Raw genomic sequence first — 21631 nt, forward strand, 5'->3', positions numbered from 1 at the left:
GATTTGCTTTCGCGGGCCAAATAAAAGGATGTGGCGGGCCAATTTTGGCCCCCGTGCCTTAACTTTGACACCTGTGTATTCGCCAAACGAATATTCGAATTAGCGTTAAAGTCCGCACTGTAAGTTTCGTAATGTTTCGTAAGGCGAAAAGTTCGTAAACTAAAGCATTTGTAAACATATGTATCACTGTATAACAAAAACAACAAAAATCGAGGCTTGTGACTCGGCCGCCATCTTGGACTTCTTTTTTTGTTCTTAATCAAGTGTGTGTGTGTGTGCGTGTGTGCACACCCAGATATCAACGAGTGTACGGAAGGCCTGATTGAGTGTCACAACCATTCCCGCTGCGTCAACCTCCCCGGGTGGTACCATTGCGAATGCGGAAGCGGTTTCCATGACAACGGCTCCTATCTGCTTGACGGGAGCTCCTGCGTCGGTGAGTGTACAAACATTGTCGTCGACAACTTCAAAATAACAGCCGGTCCCCCCCAGCTTTCAGACGGCGACGTGGTTTGAAATCGGAAAGAGAAAATTCGGGATCCTTTTTTTGCGCTTGAAAGGAAGCCTGAGTGACGGTCACCTGCGTTGTTAAAAAGCTTTTTTGTCCCACTTCCCATTTGATGGATACATTTGACAGATTGAATAAAAGCAACATCAAATGATGCACTCAGGCATCCAAGCGCAGACGTGAGTTAAGAAAAAAAAAAGGGTTTAAAGTGGATAACATACTTGAGGAGCACAGTTTTTTGTTTTTTTAAACGCCAGACTACCCTTTAATGCAAAATAGATAAAAACATGAACCTTTTGGCCACTTATTCAAATTTTGCACTCCGAATCTTCTCTTTGAAAGCACTTAAAGGAAAACCAACACCATTTTTTTTTTGTTTCCTAACTGACATCAGAAAAACATTTTATAGCATCGAAAATACCAAAAAAACACAGGCTATTTTTGGTCAAATGCGAAACACCAATAAAAATGATTTTGTGTCCCAAAACTGCCTCAAAATGAGCTTGAAACTAGGCAGATTCAGAAAGTCCCGCCCCCTTTTCGTGATGTCACTATTGTTCACAAACTGCCTTGCTCCAGAATCAAAACAATGCCTTCAGATTCGTAAAAAGATCCTTTCTTGTTACTCATCCAGTTATGAATATGATTCAAATAGTTCTGAAGAGGAAAGCATAAATGTTTATAATCGATTAAAGAAGTCTTTCCGGGTCATTTTGAGGCGTCAGGACTGATGTGTAGCTTCCCAGAAAATGCAGAAGATGGCGCCCAAGCTCCGTAGGAAATGGGCTGATTTGTCTGCTGGGAATTTGTGTCAACTAGTATCAAATAGTAGTCTTGGTGCAACACACAACGATTTACCATCGCGTTATTTATGTTTTTTCCCTTCTATTTCACCATCAACACGGATCAACATGAAGTTTTGAGACCAAACAAAATACACAAAATGCATTGTGTGTCGCTTTCTCGGTCAGGGGCGTTCCCTCCGTGACGTCAGGAATCGTCACCAACTCGAAAACAGGACTTCCTGAATATTCAGCGCAAGTCTTAAAATGTAAACTATAGCTATATGCGGTGGTATCTTTGTAAAATACGCTCAGTAGAAGTCATTTGAGGTGATTTTCCAAATTATGGACCCAACTTGTCCGGAGGCGTCGGTTGTCCTTTAAGTGCTCATTCTGGGTTTGCGCGGTTATATAGCAGCCATTGCAAACAATGGTTTGTGCCTGGTAGGTTGAGATTGAATGTTTTGTGATTTTCAAATCTCATTTTTGACTATGTTATGGTCTGTACATTTTTTTTTTTTTCTTCGGGGATGCGTTGAGGGGGAAGAGGGGTAAACAAATATTGGAATGATTTCCATGGTTTTGTTGTATACACAGTGCAGAAAAGTGCTAGTGGACAATTTTGTCAACAATGGAGTCCTCTCCCTAAAGACACTTGAGTCTATTCTTTCCATAGAAGCCATTTTATCAGCAGAGGACAATATTTCTTCATTAGAAGAAGAGCCAAACACAAAAAACTGCTGAAGTCAATGTAGGAAAGTTGCCCTGGGAATGAAATCGCTACCCCCCCTTGAGCAATCAACAGTCAATCACAAGGCTGACACATTCCGAACCACAGACAAAACAAAGAACAACCGACGTCTCCGGACAAGTTGTGTCCATAATTTGTAAAATGGCTAAAATGACTTCTACTGAGCGTATTTTACACAGATTCCACCGCATATAGCTATATTTTACCTTTTAAGACTCGCGCTGAATATTCCGGAAGTCTTGTATTTGAGTTGGTGACGAGTCCGTACGTGACGTCACTGAAGGAACACCCCTGACCGGAAAAAAAAAAACATATTGTAGCAGTCCTTCCATTATTGTGTTATCATCACTACAACAAAAACATACAATAATATTAATAATAATAATAATATGGAATGCTGGAAGCACTCACACGGAGAGATTATTATTATTATTATTTTTGTAGTGATGATAATACAACTAATAACAATAATAATAATTGCTGTTATAGTAATGATAATAACATTAATTGTTAATTTTATGCTTATTATTAGTAGTATTATTATTTTCTTTTTGTAGTGATGATAATACAACTAATAACAATAATAATAATTGCTGTTATAGTAATGATAATAACAATAATTGTTAATTTTATGCTTATTATTATTATTAGTATTATTATTTTCTTTTTGTAGTGATGATAATACAACTAATAACAATAATAATAATTGCTGTTATAGTAATGATAATAACAATAATTGTTAATTTTATGCTTATTATTATTATGTATTTGTATTTTTTTAAAGCACTCAAAGGCACTTAACCTAGTAAAAGAAAAATAGAAAAACGGAACAACAATTTATGAATACGCCAACTTCCAAAAATAAGATTTAAATGGCATTGCGATGCGTCGCATATTCTCATACGGCAGCAGCTGTAAGATGCATTTGTTGCGCATGATTGCTTCCACTGAGAGCTAACACGGGTCGCATCTCGAAAGACGTACGTGATGCCTCAAGCATTAGAGAGAGTCACGGGGGGCTCTGGCGCCGACATTTTCCACCATGATGAGAAGAATGCATGCTCAAAAGTCTCTCCCTGCGTGGCAATGCGGCCGCTATCCCCTTTTCTCGTTGACTGTAATTGACACGACCTTTTTCCATATGGGGACTCGTCGCACAAACGTTATTGAGATTTGCAAATACAGAGCTTTGGAACGCTGGAAGCACTCATACAGAGAGATGGATTTTCATTGACTGCACATGAGATATGTATCGCGCCGTATTGCTCATTTCTGACTTTTGGGTTTTCCATTTGCGTTCTCCTAATGACTTTGGTGTCGCCGTCTTGGCTTGTGTGTCATCTGCGAGCGGCGGCGGAATGTGGCGAATGTAGCATGACGAGCATTAATCCTTCAGCGGCGGCAGAGGTGCATGTCGGTAGCGACTAATGGGGATTTTATGTAGTGTATGCAAATGCTCTGTGGGAGGAAGAATACATTCTCCGCCGGAGCTGTTGTGCACTGGCTCGCAGACTTGATTCCGAAAATAATTACTGGATGTGTTCGACGGCGCTACAGAGTATTGTCATGGCTTCCAGGACAACAGACACGCCTCCGGTGTCCATAATTTGTCAAATCGCTTCAAATGACTTCTACTGAGCGTATTTTACAAAGATTCCACTGCATATAGCAGTGTTTGAAATAACGTCTGCCCGGAGGCCCGGGGCGTACAACTTTTCAGTATGGCGTACAACTTTCAAAACAAAAAAAGAATAAAATCAAGAAATAAAAATAAGCGATTATTTTTTTTTTTTTTAATCAATCGTTGGTTTCATTCATTCAATAAAGCAAAAGCTACAAGCAAACCGATACAAGCCATTAGGGACTCGTCTTTCTTAGCGGCTTTCAAAACTCTCAAGTAGACTTTTTAGTCAAGGTGTAGTCCGAAGCACTAAACAGGCTTCTGATTGTCTGCCGGTGCCGAGTATGCAAATGCTAATTTGCATACTCGGGCAGGCAACTTTTCAGAGTTGTCTGCCTGGGTGTCCGCAAACTTTTTGTCATGAGTTTCAGACACTGGCGTATAGCTATATTTTACGTTTTAAGACTAGCGCTGAATATTGAGGTAGTCTTGTTTTTGAGTTGGTGACTATTACTGACATGACATCACGCCTGGAACGCCCCCGACCGAGAAAGCGAACCACAATGCATTTTGGGTACTTTTTTTGGTCTGAAAACATTGTGTTGATAGCGAAATTAGAAGGAAAACACATAAAAAATGCAATGGTGAATAGTTGTGTGTTGCACCAAGACTACTATCTGATACTAGTTGACACAAATTCCCAGCAGACAAATCAGCCCAATTCCAACGGAGCTTGGGCGCCATCTTCTGCATTTTCTGGTAACCTACACATCAGTCCTGACGCCTCAAAATGACCCAGAAAGACTTCTTTAATCGATTGCAAACATTTATGCTTTCCTCTTCAGAACTATTTGAATCCTATTCATAACTGGATGAGTAACAAGAAAGCATCTTCTCCGAATCTGAAGCCATTGTTTTGATTCTCGAGCAAGGCAAGACGTCTTGGCGTGACGTCACAAACTTGGGGGCGGGACCTTCTGAAACTGGCATCTTTGTTTTTATCCTTCTGTGACATGAATGAAAAGGTTTCTTCAGCCGTCATCTGTACTTCTTTGAAAGAAGTACAGATGACGGCTGAAGAAACCTTTTCATCGATGGACCACTCCTGTACGACTGAGAGCTTCCACAGACGTACCTTCTGTGACATGCTTTCTGTCCGCCCTCTAGATATCGATGAGTGTATCTTGGAGAAGCACACCTGCTGGAATAACAGCGTTTGCGTGAATCTACCTGGAAGCTACGACTGCGTATGCACATCTGGTCCGGGTTGCACGGGGGACTGTCCACAGGAAGATGGTATTAGAAGGAACAGAGAAGACTGGAAACCTAGTTATGACATCTGCACTATTTGTTCATGCAAGGTAACAAAGACCAAGGAAATCAAAAAAAATGGGAGCTACAAATGTGTTATAATTTCAGTTTTGGGTGTGTGAGGCTAGACTGCTTTCAACTCACTCACTTCAGTAAAATGTGGGAAGAGGGAGAAAGGGGGTGGTATGTAGTGTCCTTTCTATGTAGTCGGACACATTCACTGCCAGACATGTCCAAAAATGTGTCCAGTCCATCGCCAGGGTTTTTGTCATTGTCACTCAAATTCCAGGACCCACAAAATATTGAGTGTTAGGACTACATAAATATTCAATGGAGCATAAGAAACCTTAGACTCTCTTCTTTCATCAGAAAAAAAAAGAGTTAATTCCTAAATTATATGGGTCTGGAGTTATTGGAGATTGAAATGAGGGCGGATGTCCAAAATAAAATGCAATCGTAAAGTCTCGTTATATCGATATTCTCGGGAGTCGGAAAAAATATTGATATAACCGAACTATCGATATATCCGATCCTGCGGCATGTAAATTTTCTCCTTGCGTTCATAGAAATAGTATCGTAATAAGCAGTACTATCGATATAACCGATATCGATATAATGACACTTTACTGTATTTGTTTGTATAGCGCTTTAACAATAGCTGAAGCAGGAACAAAGCGCTAACATGGAATAAAGGGAATTGCTGCCCCCTTGTGGAAGGAAAGAAAAAAACATAGCCAGAGGTCTGACCAGCGCTTTAATGGCACCCTCTCGCCAGAAAAAAACAAAACCCAAACGAATTTGGGAATGCCGCTCTATTTCATATTTTCAATTCCCGTACAAATTCCGAGATGGCATTGAATGACACCTTTCGAAATGCAAACGGTGAAGTCGGCTGAGGTCACTAAGGTAAACTATATAAACTATATAGAAGACTAATCCCTGCGGCTCCACTGATTGCTTCTATTGTAGTGACTGACGACTGGCCTGATTGCCCAATTTACCCTGGTGTCACCTCATCAGCATAACTAAGCCTATGTTGCCTAAGCAGTCTATTGTACGAACGATCCAAATTGAACCTCACCCCACCGTTCGGTACCCCCCGCCCAAAAAACGTCAAAAGAACATCTCCAACAAAGGCTATATTGAACACGTCACATCAATAATTCATCGGAAAAAAACGCGTCAATCGAAGTACCGGTAATTATATTCATTGTGAGAGCGCCGTCAAACACTAAACAGGCGGCACCGATGCGGACGCAGCGCTGGAGTGCAGGCTTTTATTTCCTGGCATTGCGAGCGGGGCCACGATTGTCTGTAATTCCCCAGCAGGCTTCAGACCATAAACATAAAGACCAAGGCTGTAAAAATTGGCCTCGTGGTTACTGAAGCAGGACAATATGCAAAGATAAAACATTGGCCCGGTGTTCCCTTTTAATGGTATGCGCAGTGATTTTATGGCCCTTGTACGTTTTCTAACGGCTCTTGCTTGTAAATTTTTGTTATATTTTTTTTTATATATCCGCCGATGCACTGCCATCCTTGAGACAGTGCTTGCTGTTCTGTGTAAAAGCGACCATTATGTTTTTAGCAGGTGGAGTGGAAGATATAGGGACAGCGTGTGCAGATCTTTAATATACAACCAAACTCTCCTTCTTAGCATGAATTACCGAATAAAACGCGCCACAACGCTGTGCGACAAGTACAGTGAGACCTCAACTTACGAACTTAATTGGTTCCCAGACAGAGTGTGTAAGGTGAAAAGTGTGTATCTCAACAAAAAATTCCCCATAGGAAACCATTAAAATGGGAATAATCCGTTCCCGGGTTTCCATAAAATATACTTTTCAACGAAATAAGCCTTAAAACTACACACAACATACCTTATTCTATGTATAATAAATGTGCTATTGTATTGTAATGAAAGAAATACACTGCTTTGTATCATAAAGTCACTTTATTTACATTTGTGATGGTCATTTATGGCTTGATGGAATGGCGTTGGAGGTCAAAGGTCAAAGGGAATTGCTGTTTGGAAAGAGAGGCGCATTACATGAGGACTGTAATTAAAGAAATGTGCTGTAAAATAAAGTTTTATTTACCTTTTTGATGGTCATTGATGGCTTATGGAAGGACAGTCACCTTCCATAAGGACTGTTGGTAACTTAACCTCTGGTGCTGTTCGGTCGTGTGCTTCCGCCGAAGATCACTCCACCAGCCGTGGTGGGTGTGTATTATGAAAATAGTGCTTATTATAAGGTTTCATTTTCATAAATTTGACGTTTGTAAGACAAAAAGTTTGTAAGTTGAGGTGTTTGTAAGTTGAGGTCTCACTGTAGTATTGTTGAGTAATTATCATTTAATAACAATGCCAATAGAATAAAGTGACTTACAGATAACAAATATGATCTGACACGATCGTCACCTCAAGAACTAAAGTACAGTGATACCTTGGCTTACGAACTTAATTGGTTCCCAGGCAGAGTGTGTAAGGCCCTAATGCCTAACACCTTAAGGCCCCAACCATATCCCATAAACCCAAACCCGAACACTTACTTCTACAAGCCTAACCCTTAACACCCCAATGCCTTAACCTCCAACCATATACCATGAACCATAACACAAACCCTTAACTCTAAAACCCTAACCCCTAACTCAACACCTTAACCCTCAACCACTAAACCCGAAGCCCATCCCTTAATCGCATGTTTTGGTTGTTTTGTTTTTCCGAATCTTCAACCCTCTTATGACTTTTCAGGATGGGCAGACATATTGTCGAAGGAAACCATGTGACTGCGGCGACCCAGAGGAGGATCTGTTCTGCTGTCCCAGTTGTGATAACAGACCCAGCAGTCAATGTTTGGACCAGAGCGGCCGCACACTCTACCGAAGCGGCGCGTCTTGGTTGTATGGCTGCCAGCAGTGCCGTTGCATGGTCAGCGCACGCACGCACACGCACACGCACACACACACACACGCGCACACACACACGCACACGCGCGCACACACACACACGCACACGCATATGTAACACAAATGAAACCTGACCTTCATGGCAAATCCCGAAAGGTCGTAACTAAATCTCATCAATAACAAGATAAAGAATAGAAGAACAATAACAACAATAAAAGTAAAAGTAAAAGTAAAAAATAAAAACATTAAAAACATTATAAAAAATTAAAAATGTTTTAAAAAGTTTAAAAAATAAAAGAAATTACAAAAATGTAAATAAAAAAATAAATAAAAATTAAACATTAAAAAATGAAAAAAAATAACTAACATTTTTTAAAAGATCTTAAACTTGTAAACAAATGTAAAAAAAAGGTGAAAAATGTTTTAAAAAATGAAAAAAATGTAAAAAAAAATATTTTTTTTTAATAAAAATACAAATTAAAAAAAAAAAAATATATATATATATATATATACACACATTTCATTTACAAGCGCCTTTCAAAACTCTCAAGGACACTTTACAGTCACATGATAAGTTTTTTTCTTCCTGTGGGTGAGCTGCGGCAGCCATACGCGCCGGCGTTCACTCAACCCGCCAGCGTTCACTCAACCCGGAAGTAAATAGATAGTAAGCTGTAGCTATCTATTAGCTATCTACTAGCTGGCTAGCTGGCTTTCTCTCTATTTAGCTTTCTATTGGCTATATAGCTATCTGGGTGGCTGGCTATCTAGGTAGCTATCTATTAGCTATCTACTAGTTGGCTAGCTTTCTTTCACTCTATTTAGCTTTCTATTGGCTATATAGCTATCTGTTGGCTATCTATTAGCTATCTACTAGCTGGCTAGCTAGCTTTCTCTCTATTCAGCTTTCTATTGGCTATATAGCTATTTGGGTTAGCTATCTACTAGCTGGCTGCAATAATAATAATAATAATAATAATAATAATAATAATAATAATATAATAATACATTTCACTTGGTCTGTTTGTGTTTCCAGGAAGGGGAGGTGGACTGCTGGCCTCTGGTTTGTCCCGTGTTGATGTGCGACTACACGGCAGTGGCGGAGGGCGAATGCTGCCCGCGCTGCGTCACGGACCCCTGCCTGGCTGACCGTCTGTCCTACGATATCCGACAAACGTGTTGGGACCACGCGGGCATCACTCGTCTCAGTGGAGACACGTGGCAGATGCCCAATTCGCCCTGCACCAGCTGCGTGTGTAAAGTAAGACAAGCTAACACGTCGTCACGTTGGCTACGGCGCCCTAATTGTACGTTAACTCATTCACTGCCATACGCAAATTTATTTATGCGACGTAGAACGCCATTCCCGAATGTGTTCCGGTTTTTCTTGCAGGGAGTGCCGATAAAGCGCTGCTCATACCTCTGGCAATGTTTTTTCCCCTTCCACAAGGGGGCAGAATTTGCCTTTTTTCCATGTTAGCGCTTTGTTACAGCTTCAGCTGTTGTTAATGCGCTATATCAACCAATATGTACAGTATGTATTGCATTGTACTTTGTACAGCCGCCCCAGTTTCAAGCTCATATAACTCCAGATTTATATAATTTAGGAATTAACTCTTTTTTTCTGATGGAAAAAGACAAGCTAAGATTTCTTACACTTTATTGAATGTTTATGTCGTCCTAAAACTCAATATTCTGTGGGTCCTGCCATTTGAGTGATAATGACAAAAACCCTGGCAATGGAGCGGACACATTTTTGCACATGTCTGGCAGTGAACGAGTTAATGCCGTTTATGATCAGTCTTCTGCACCATCTTGGGGCATTTTAGTGCATCTCAGAGGGAATCTGTGAGTTTTTCACCAAATCACGCATGACAGCTTCAAACAAAATCCAACAATTTGGCAGCTTTTTAACGTAGAAATGATACAAAGAGTCCCTGTCAACCTTTTTAGCAGTACAGTGATACCTCAACTTATGAACGCTTTAGCTTATGAACTTTTTCCCTTATGAACATTAAATTTGCGCGGATATAATCTTGGCAAACAAACTAGTTTTCGGCTAATGCAGCACCATGGTGGCTGGCGGACTTTTTTTCCACACCCACTATCTTTGAGTGCAGATGTGGTTTGTTATCGAGCGGAGTACTTTTGCTATTATGGGACCGGAAAAGACCCCACCACAGGCTATTGTTAAGTCTAAGAAGACATTAAAGAAAATTATGGTTGAGCAGAAGGAGATCATCGGAAAACACAAACGAGGTGTGCGTTTGTGTGATTTAGCGTCTCAGTACCAGTATGCTAAGTCGACCGTCGCTACGTGTAGCTAAGGGTGTTTGTGCGTTGTCTAAGCAACAGTCTCAGTCAATAGAAGAGGTTGAAAAACGTCTGTTGATTTTGATTAACAAAAAGAAGCTAGCAGGGCACAGTGTGAGTGATGGTATTATCGCCGAGAAAGCACGGCAACTTCACTCGGATATCATCAAGAGGCAACTACACCAACGACCATCACAAAGGTCAATAGAACGACTTTATTATACAGTGCAGTTTATTTCTATTTGAGTTATTCAACTATCTAGCTAACTATCTATGAGTTATCTATTAGCTATCTAGCTAGCTATCTATTAGTTATCTCTTATCTAGCTAGCTAACTCTACCTATTTGAGTTATACAACTATCTAGCTAACTATCTATGATTTAGCTATTTAGCTAGCCATCTATTAGTTCTCTATTAGCTGACTAGCTAACTATCTACCTATTTTAGTTATTCAACTATCTTCATTGACAACTGCCATCACAAAGGTAAATAAAATTACTTTATTGTAGAGTAGTTTATTTCTTTAATTACAATACAATAGCACATTTATTATACATAAAATAAGGTGTATTTTGTGTAGTTTTAATGCTTATTTAGTTGAAAATTATGTTGTTTTGGGGAACTGGGAACGGATTATTGTCATTTTAATGGTTTCTTATGGGAAATGAATGTTTGGCAGATGAACTTTTTGCCTTACACACACTTTCTGGGAACCAATTATGTTCGTAAACTGAGGTATCACCGTATAAGGGTCAGTGTAACGTGTAAAACGCTCCCTTCTTCTTTGTACTTCCATGCCGCTCGTCACAGAATGGAAACGTCTGCTGTTCGTTGGATCTCGAGTGCCTGCAGAACAACTGAGGTGCCGCTTCGTCGTCGCGCTTTCTTCCGCAAACTTTCTCCCAGACTCCTCCCCTTTTGCCATCTGGCTGCCACGCCCAACTCGACAACTCAGACTTTGAGGTTTTATTTGTTTTTTGGGGGCGGGGGTGTAGGTAGACGCTTGCACATTCTGTTGTGTGCATCGAAAATGTAAAACACGCACTGGTTGAGATTTTACATATTTTTTTTAAACCCTCTGTCACCTAAAACTGTGCTGGCAGCACTTCCTGTAACTGCAAAGGCTAAAGCTATTTGCATCTACAGTTGTATCTCTTCATTTTTTTGTACAGTTTGGTTATTGTTTGTCAAGTCCCGAATGACACACAAGGTCGATGTGAATTCGCATACAGTTCAAATGTCGGCGTAATCATTTGCAATTATTGTCATCACTTGTGTTTGGTATTCAGGTTTACTTAGCCATTGGCGACACAATGTGGCCCAACAAATTATTTTATTTTATTTTATTTTATTTTATTTTATTTTATTTTATTTTATTTTATTTTATTGTATTGTATTGTATTGTATTGTATTTTATTTTATTTTATTTTATTTTATTTCACTTCACTTCAATTTACTTTGATATACTTTACTTTGATATACTTTATTTTATTTTGGAGGAGTGGGGGCAAAGAATTACAGACTTCTTAAAGATGATTACATGGAGCAATATTTACATTTAAAAGACGCATTAAACAAAGCGAAAGAATAGCAATATAAATATATATATAATATATAATAGCTAGTTAGCTGGCTATCTATTAGCTATCTACCTAGCTAGCTAGTTAGCCGGCTATCTATTAGCTGTCTATCTAGCGATCTATTGGTTATCTATCCGGCTAGCTGGCAAGCTAATGGCTGGCTATCTATCGGCTATCTAGCTGGCTGGCTGGCTGTGTATTAGCTATCTGTCCAGCTAGCTGGCTATCTATTAGTTGTCTAGCCAGCTAGCCAGCTATCTATCCGGCTAGCTGGCTATCTATTAGCTATCCACCCAGCTAGCTAGTTACCTGCCTATCCGGCCGGCTGGCTATCTATTAGCTATCTATTAGCTATCTGTCTGGCTATCTATTGGCTATCTATCCAGCTATCTGGCAAGCTAATGGCTGGCTATCTATCGGCTATCTTGCTGGCTGTGTATTAGCTAGCTGTCCAGCTAGCTGGCTATCTCTTAGCTATCTAGCCAGCTAGCCAACTATCTATCCAGCTAGCTGGCTATCTATTAGCTATCTACCCAGCTAGCTAGTTACTTGCCTATCCGACCGGCTGGCTATCTATTAGCTATCTGTCTGGCTATCTATTAGCTATCTGTCCAGCTAGCTGGCTATCTATTAGCTATCTATCCAGCTAGCCAGCTATCTATTAGATATCTGTTCGCGAGTTAGTTGGCTGGCAAGCTATTGGCTACCTGTTAGCTATCTAGCTGGCTGGTTGGGTATCTGTTAGCTATTTATCCAGCTAGCGAGCTATTAGGTAGTTAGCTGGTTAGCTGGCTATCTATTAGGTAACAAATAGCTAGCTAGCTAGCTAGCTTTCGATCTATTTGAGTTATTCCGGGTTGAGTGAACCCTGGCGCGTGTGACTGCCGCTGCTCACCCACAGAAAAACTGATCCAGTGACTGTAAAGTGACCTTGAGAGTTTTGAAAAGCGCTTATAAATGAAATGTATTATTATTATTATTATAACATTGCGATTTATTGCACGCAATACCAGGTTTGACCTCAAGAAGCAATAGTGAGCTAGCGTAGCTTCCACTCGGCCAGCAAACGCGTGAATAAGAAGCCAATCCAACCTTGATTCAGAACCTCAAATTATGAAAAAATCAAAATATTGATCAGTGCAAATATTATTTTTTGGGTCGATAAGTGCAACAATTCTACTTGCTAAATTCCGAGCTATGCAAATAATGAAAAAAATAATAATAATTCTATTTATTGGTACGACAAATTAACAGTTAGCTGACATTAAATGATGTTCATGTGCGTCACCTTGTTTTTGTTGTACTCGTTTTGTTTTTACATCACTGCTTTTTACGTGAAGTACTTTCAAATGCAACATGTATATATTTGTAAAAAAAAAGTAGTAAAAAAGTACATAAATAACCCCCACCGCCCTCCCTTTCACAAAAGTATTTGACAATAATTTCAGTTATTTTGACAATTGACAAATTATAACACATTATTTTTTAACTCATTCATTCCCATTCCTGAAAATGTATTGTATTGTAATTGGAATTGGAAAATATGACGTACAGCGCCATTCCTGAATTATTTTTTTTTAATTGTAGTTTTTCCTTGCTTGGGTGCCGAAATAGCGCTGGCCAAACCTCTGGCAATATTTTTCCATTCCACAAGGGGGCAGCATTTCCTTTTATCCCCATGTCAGCTGCTGTTAAAGCGCTGTGTATTGTATTGTAGTTTGTATTTCTTAATTTATTTATCTAGCTTTCCAGCTATCTCGCTAGCTATGTCGCCGGCTAGCTCTTTATCTATTTGCTGTCTAGCTATATAGCTATCTAGTTGGCTTGGTAGCTATCTAGCTGGCTAGCTATTAGCTATCTTTTGGCTAGTTAGCTTTCGATCTACTTGAGTTACTTCCGGGTTGAGTGAACGCTGGCTGGTGCGTGTGGCTGCCGCTGCTCACCCACAGAAAAACATATACTGTGACTGTAAAGTGACCTTGAGAGTTTTGAAAGGCGCTCATAAATGAAATGTAGTATAAATTATTATTATTATTATTATTATTATTATTATTAATAATAGTAATTATAATACCAACCAACCAACGCTTTAAAAAGAATTAATTCCTAAATGATATGGGTATGGAGTTATATGAGCTTGAAATGAGGGCGGCTGTTCAAAATACAATTACATAATACAAAATAAAATACATACAATTACAATACAAATAAAAAGGGAAAAATATTGCCAGAGGCCATGGCCAGCGCTTTATCGGCACCCAAACAAGAAAAAAAAAAACTTCATACTTCATATTTTCAATTCCCGAATAAATTCATGAATGGCAAAGAATGAGTTAATGAACATCGGATTTCGCGTTTTGGTCTACGATTTCTTTCTTGAGCATCGGTGCGCGACGCCACACGCGATAGACGTTGATTAAATCGGCAGACATTGTTGCTGGTCAGATTGCTCTGTCATTCCGAAGGCCGTACGGCGCACATGCAGTGACAGCAAGATATTAAAAAGCGGGGAAAAGGACATAATTAAAGGCTCCGTCGTCTGGGTTTGAGTATGCTAGCAGGTCGCCGCGTGTCCAACGTGTTTACAGACGGTCAGGCTCATTAGCATGGAAAATGTCAGCGCTCTTTCCGCAACACTACACAAGTTTTCGCCACGTGAGGGTCCCTTTCGTCACATTTTTAAGCTTCGGCAATACAGGTAACAGTTCCGTTCCGGTCATAAGTCAAAATGGTCGTAAGTTGAAATCCATTCAAAATGTTGAATCGAGGCTAAATGACTCGCAAAGTCCCTCCTAAAAAATAGTGTCTGGAGGTCGTGGTCGTAAGTATGGGTGGTTGTAAGTTGAGCCGGTCGTCGGATGTTAGCTGTATTTATGTCCTGACCCCGCCCCCACCAAAAAAAAAAGGGAAATCGTCTGCTCACTTTTACATACATGAAAACTGAATATGTCGGATTTCCTTGGACTCTATTTTTCACTGGTCTGTGCTGGTAGACCGGCCCAAAAATGGCTTTACGATCACATTGATTGATTGATTGATTGATTGATTGATTGATTGATTGATTATTCATTTTATTTTATTTTTTTTTTAATGTGGTTATCTGCTTGTTTATTTATGTCATTATTTATCCATGTATTTATTTATTCTTTGTGTTTTTATTTGTTTATTTATTCATTTGTGGATTTAATTGTGTATTTATTTATTTCTCTATTCATGTATGTGTTTAGTTAGTGAGGATGTTGGTTGGTTAGTTGGATAGTTGCTTGATTGGTCAGTTAGGTAGTTAGTTAGTTAGTTCATTAGTTATGTACTTTGTACTTTTGTTTATTTATGCATGTATTTATGTATTTTTATTTGTTTATTTAATTGTGTATTTATTTATTTCTCTATTTATTGATTTGTTTCTATTTATTTAGCCGTGTTTTATTCATTGATTTATTTGTATTTTATGTATTGATTTATTTGTTTTTATGTATTGTTGTATTGTTGTATTTATTTATTTATTTATTTATTTATTTATTCGCGTGTATTTATGTCTTTATTTCTTTAGTTAGTTATGTACTTTTCCATGTGTTTATTTATGCATTTATGTATGTATTTTTATTTGTTTATTTAATTGTGTATTTATTTATTTCTCTATTGATTTGTTTCTATTTATTTAGCCGTGTTTTATTCATTCATTTATTTGTATTTTATTTATTGATTTATTTGTTTTTATGTATTGTTGTATTTATTTATTTATTTGTGTGTTTTTATTTGTTTATTTATTTATTTGTGTATTTAGTCATGTATTTATTCATTTATTTCTCTATTTATTTGTTGAGTTAGTTATGTACTGTTCCATGTGTTTATTTATGCATTTACATGTATTTAATGTGTTGTCTGTATTGATTTATTTGTTTTTATGTATTGTTGTATTTATTTATTTATTTATTTATTTAGTTATTTATTTGTGTTTATCCGTTTATTCATGTATGTATATTTATTTATTTTTTATTTATGCTTTTATTTGTTTATGTATTTTTTATTTGTGTATTCATGTATTTGTTTGTTTGCGTATTTATATATGTGTTTTATTTATTTTATGACTTGTTTGTTTATTATTCATTTATTTACACATTTATTTTGTGTTTTATTTATTGATGTTTTTATTAGTTTACTTATTTATGTGTATTTAATTGTGTATTTATTTTTCTATGTATTTGTGTATGTATTAATTTTATTTATTTATTGTGTATGTATTTATTTATATATTTATTTATGTATATGTTTATCCATTTATGTATTTATGTTTTTTTTTTAATTTATGTTGTTATTTATTTGTTGGTTTGTTTGTTTATTAATATAAAACCAGCCAAACACCCCAGATATGTTATTGGTTCACTTCTGATGTGTTTATGATGAATCGACCAAAATTGGACACACAAACGAGCATGTATGTGCATTGTTGTCAAAGCCCCCAATTTGACTTCCGTTGACCTTTCCCGTGTTGGGCTTGTGAATCCTTCACGGGGTCATCTTGCGATCGGTGACATGATTGTGCCTCTCCGGAGGGTGGGCCAGCGCTTTTCAGTTCTCGGCCACGATGACCTTGTCTGGTCTGTTGGCCGCGGTATCTGTTTGCGTCTCGTAGGAACGTTATCGCCGTGTATCTTTCTTTCCTGGCGGCCATTTTTTTCCTACCACTGAATCCCTCAACTGTGCGGCGAAATGAAAGATGAGATGTTGGTGGTGTATTTCATCAGTGATGACGAACACAAGTAGTCCACAAGGCGGACATTTGTAAAAAGATTGCGAAAGACATTTTTTTTGTGTGTGTTGATTTATTTGATATGAAATGTAAAAAAAGCAAAAAAAAGCAACTACAGTGATACCTTGGCTTACGAACTTAATTGGTTCCCAGACACAGTGTGTAAGGCAAAAAGTGTGTATCCCAAAGATTAATTTCCCATAGGAAACCATTAAAAAGAGAATAATCCGTTCCCAGGTCCCCATAAAACATCATTTTCTAATTTTCTAAGCCTTAAAACTACACAAGATATACCTTATTTTATGTATAATAAATGTGCTATGGTATTATAATTAAAGAAATAAACTGTACTATAGAATAAAGTCATTTTATTTACCTTTGTGATGGTCGTTGATGGCTTGTTGGAGTGGTCGGTTTCCTCAGCATTAAACACTTGTTGAGGAACGTAGCCTTCTTCTCTCACCATCGTGAGGAATGATCCCTTGTAGGTGCTTTCTCTGCCATCATTTTACCTAGTTCCTCACCAATTGTGTTCTGTTTAGCTGGGTTGATAGCTTTTTGCATCAAGTGTACAGATGGCTTGTGCGGGTTATTTGTGGAGCCTGATTGATGGGATATTTTAACCTTGCAGTCGACACTCTGCTTTTGAACTGTCAAAGTTGAAACGAGTCCAAATGTCACTGTTTTCTATCCATTTTCTCACTCTCTCTCTGTTGTCTGCCTGTCTCTTTAATGTTTAAACCACACCCTCCACCCCTTACTGCTGCGATCTTGACCAATCACGTGGCTTGAACCGACGATAATAGAGGACAAAAAAAGTCGGCAGCCATTTTCTATTTGGAGAATGGCTTCACTTTCTCTCTCTGCCTGTAAACCCCACCCCCCTTCACTGCTGCGTTCTTGACCAATCACATGGCTTTAACCGACGACTGGGGGCGGGGAATAGAGGACCAAAACAAGCCGGCTGCCATTTTCTTGTTAGTAGAACGAGCTCATTCGCGAACGACACATCATTCATTGTGGCAGCTCGGTGTGTATCCCGAAAAATAGTTTGTATGCCAAGGTAAAATTGTCATGAATTTAACGTTCGTAAACCGAAAAGTTCGTAAGCCAAGGGGTTCGTAAACCGAGGTATCACTGTCTTACCTCGGTGATGACGAACACAAGTAGTCCACAAAAGATCTCGAAAGACATTTTTTTTTTCTGCGTGTGTTGATTTATTTGATAAGAAACGTTTAAAAAAAATGGGTGAAAAAAGCAACTGTAAACACGTTGCAACTCTGTGTGTAAATGTTTTTACATGCTACCGACCGGTATGACAAAACAATACCATTTTCTAATGACGACTGTATTATGTTCATGCTTCACGTGTTTCTCCGGGCGCGCCGCATTTTTTTTCTCTGTAAATAAATTGTAAAGCGAAGGCTTCTGTAAAGTATGTAAGTAAATAATTCTCATCAATTAAAGCTTCTTAGGAGTGTTTTGAGTCCAGTATGAGAAGCAAGTTGTATATGGTTTTTAAGCTGCTCTTTATTTTTCTATGTTTGCCTTAAACACTGACATCTTTTTTTTTTGTTTGTTTCTCATCATTGTTTTAGAGCAACTTTAGCCATTTGGCTAGGCTATATGACTTACACTAAAATCCGCGTCGACTGACAATTCACTGATTTTTGACGAATACTTTGTACACATGAAAAAAAAAAATTAACGGTAAGAGAACAGGTTGTTCCTGTCGGTGTCACACACACAAAAAAAGTCGCTGTGTTGCTCCATTATGTCGAACGAGAAGGTAAAAAAAAACACAAAAAAACGATCTTCTTCGGATTTTTGATTGACAAACACAACTGGGGAAAAAAAAAAAAAAATTCACCCCGGTGTGTTTGCCTGTTCTTGTACTCAAAAGATTTTAAATGTCATTTGACTTGACAACCGTGTTGTGAATTTGCTGTAAGACATTCTCCGGTGAATAAAATATTTCAGTTGTTTACTTTATTTGCTATTTGTGTGTGTGTGTGTGTGTGTGTGTGTGTGTGTGTGTGTGTGTGTGTGTGTGTGTGTGTGTGTGTGTGTGTGTGTGTGTGTGTGTGTGTGTGTGTGTGTGTGTGTGTGTGTGTGCGTGTGTGTGTGTGCGTGTGTGTGTGTGTGTGTCTCTGTTATTCAAGTTTATGACGCTGAAGTTTATGATGCTTTTTTTCCTGAACTTTTGCTCCCGATCCAGCAACAAAATAAAACAATGCATATTGGTTAAAAAAGCGCTTTGACAACAGCTGAAGCTGTAACAAAGCATCTATTATTTAGCTAGCTAACTTTCTACCTATTTGAGTTATTCAACTATCTAGCTAACTATCTATGAGTTATCTAGTAGCTAGCTATCTTGCGATTAGTTATCTATTAGCTAGCTAGCTAAATTTCTACCTATTTGAGTTATTCAGCTATCTCGCTATGTATGAGTTATCTATTAGCTAGCTAACTTTGTATTTGAGTTATTCAACTATCTAGCTAACAATGAGTTATCAGCTAGCTATCTTGCGATTAGTTATCTATTAGCTAGCTAGCTAACTTTCTACCTATTTGAGTAATTCAACTATCTCACTAACTATGAGTTATCTATTAGCTAGCTAGCTAACTTTCTATTTGAGTTATTCAACTATCTAGCTATCTATGAGTCATCTAGTAGCTAGCTATCTTGCGATTAGTTATCTATTAGCTAACTTTCTACCTATTTGAGTTATTCAATTATCTCGCTAACTATGAGTTATCTATTAGCTATCTAGCTAACTTTCTATTTAAGTTATTCAACTATCTAGCTAACTATGAGTCATCTAGTAGCTAGCTATCTTGCGATTAGTTATCTATTAGCTAGCTAGCTAACTTTCTACCTATTTGAGTTATTCAACTATCTCGCTAACTATTTATGAGTTATCTATTAGCTAGCTAGCTAACTTTCTATTTGAGTTATTCAACTATCTAGCTATCTATGAGTCATCTAGTAGCTAGCTATCTTGCGATTATTTATCTATTAGCTAACTTTCTACCTATTTGAGTTATTCAATTATCTCGCTAACTATGAGTTATCTATTAGCTATCTAGCTAACTTTCTATTTAAGTTATTCAACTATCTAGCTAACTATGAGTCATCTAGTAGCTAGCTATCTTGCGATTAGTTATCTATTAGCTAGCTAGCTAACTTTCTACCTATTTGAGTTATTCAACTATCTCGCTAACTATGAGTTATCTATTAGCTAGCTAGCTAACTTTCTATTTGAGTTATTTAACTATCTAGCTAACGATCTCTGAGTTATCTATTAGCTATCTAGCTATTAGTTATCTATAAGCTATCTAACGTTCTAACTATTTGAGTTATTCAACTATCTAGCTAACTATGAGTTATCTATTAGCTAGCTATCTTGCTATCAGTTATCTATTAGCTAGCTAGCTTACTTTCTACTTATTTGAGTTATTCAACTATCTAGCTATCTATGAATTATCTATTAGCTAGCTATCTTGCTATGAGTTATCTATTAGCAGGCTAGCTGAATTTCTACCTATTTGAGTTATTCAACTATCTCGCTAACTATGAGTTATCTATTAGCTAGCTATCTTGCTATTAGTTATGTATTAGCTAGCTAGCTAACTTTCTACCTATTTGAGTTATTCAACTATCTAGCTAACTAGTTATTTATTAGCTAGCTAGCTAACTTTCTACCTATTTCAGTTATTCAACTATCTAGCTAACTATCTATGAGTTATGTATCAGCTAGCTAGCTAACTTTCTATCTATTTGAGTTACTTCCGGGTTGAGTGAACGCTGGCGCGTGTGGCTGCCGTTGCTCACCCACAGAAAAACGTATCCAGTGACTGTAAAGTGATTTTGAGAGTTAGAAATGAAAAAGGACGTTGGTGTCTTTCCGGCACCAAGAAAGGCCAATCTGACTGCGCCGCTTGGCTGGTGTGCTATCTATTAGCTAGCTACCTAGCTTGCTATCTATTAGCTAGCTACCTAGCTGGCTATCTGTTTGCTATCCATTTGATATCTATTAGCACGTGTAGCTATGTAGCTGGCTCTTTATTAGTGTACAAGTCTATGGCTATCTAGCTAGTTAGCTAACCGTCGTTCGTATCATTTCAGCAAAATAGAAAGTTTGTCTTTCAATTTCGAAGCTACGACCAATCAATTTTGTCTCAATCAGAATTTCATCAAAAGAGCATCCAGTTGGAAATGCAACAGGCCGCTAACTCGCCGCCACACCAGGTGCGCATTGTTCATGTGAACGCAACAAGGATTAAAGCCGCTTAAATGCCTTATTGACGAGAAGGGCCGATCAATCAGGGTATAATTAAAAAAGTGCGACTGAGCTCGTGACAAGGCCGCCCCCGTCGCCGTTGACGTGTTTGTTTAACCAAGTGTCACGTCTGAGCGCTGTCTAAGTATTTCTGCGTGTGTACTCTGGAAAGCGTTCGTTGCTAATACAGTGATACCTCAGCTAACGAACACTTTAGCTCGCGAACTTTTCGCTTGACGAACATTACATTTGCGAGAATCTAATCTTGGCATAGTTTTCGGCGGATGAACCAAATTTGTTTAGTTTTTGTCACCCCCTTTCTTTGAGTGCAGACGTGGTTTGTTATCGAGTGCAGTACTTTTGCTATTACGCGACTAAAAAAAAGATCCCACCACAGGCTGGTGTTGCACACAAAAGAAAATGACGGTCGAACAGAAGAAGGAGATCATCAAAAAACACGAATGCTAAGTCAACCATTGCTACGTGTGGCTAAAGGTGTTTCTGTGTTTTCTAAGCAACGGTCTCAGGCAATAGAAAAGGTTGAAAAACTTCTGTTGATTTGGATCTTTTCTGTAATACCGTACAATAGCTATCTGGCTGGCTGGCAGGCTATCTAGCTGGCTAGCTATTAGCTATCTATTTGTTTTAGTATTCTATTTGAGTTACTTCCGGGTTGAGTGGAACTGTAAATTGACCTTGAGAGTTTTGAAAGGTGCTTAAAAATGATATGTATTATCATTATTATTATAAACAAAAAGAAGCTAGCAGGGGACAGTGTGAGTGAGGGTATTATAGCACGGCAAATTCACTCAGATATCAAG

General features: G+C 38.2%; 1 protein-coding gene and 1 long non-coding RNA gene across 2 annotated transcripts in view; one reads left to right on the plus strand and one right to left on the minus strand.

Annotated features, from left to right (window-relative positions):
• The window catches only part of LOC148899930 (protein kinase C-binding protein NELL1-like), a 130744-nt gene extending 119249 nt beyond the window's left edge, over window positions 1–11495 (plus strand). The window contains exons 16-20 of the mRNA XM_088991455.1: window positions 296–436; window positions 4830–5023; window positions 7729–7905; window positions 8920–9144; window positions 11008–11495. Of these exons, the coding sequence (XP_088847581.1) occupies window positions 296–436; window positions 4830–5023; window positions 7729–7905; window positions 8920–9144; window positions 11008–11058 (788 nt within the window). The 3' untranslated portion in view covers window positions 11059–11495. The remainder of the gene's footprint in view (window positions 1–295; window positions 437–4829; window positions 5024–7728; window positions 7906–8919; window positions 9145–11007) is intronic.
• Window positions 1–21631, minus strand: part of LOC148899931 (uncharacterized) — a 62455-nt gene that overhangs the window by 3390 nt on the left and 37434 nt on the right. The window lies entirely within an intron of this gene.

Source organism: Hippocampus bargibanti, linkage group LG03, assembly GCF_051943395.1.
Source record: "Hippocampus bargibanti isolate YZ-2025 linkage group LG03, ASM5194339v1, whole genome shotgun sequence".
NCBI lineage: Eukaryota > Metazoa > Chordata > Actinopteri > Syngnathiformes > Syngnathidae > Hippocampus > Hippocampus bargibanti.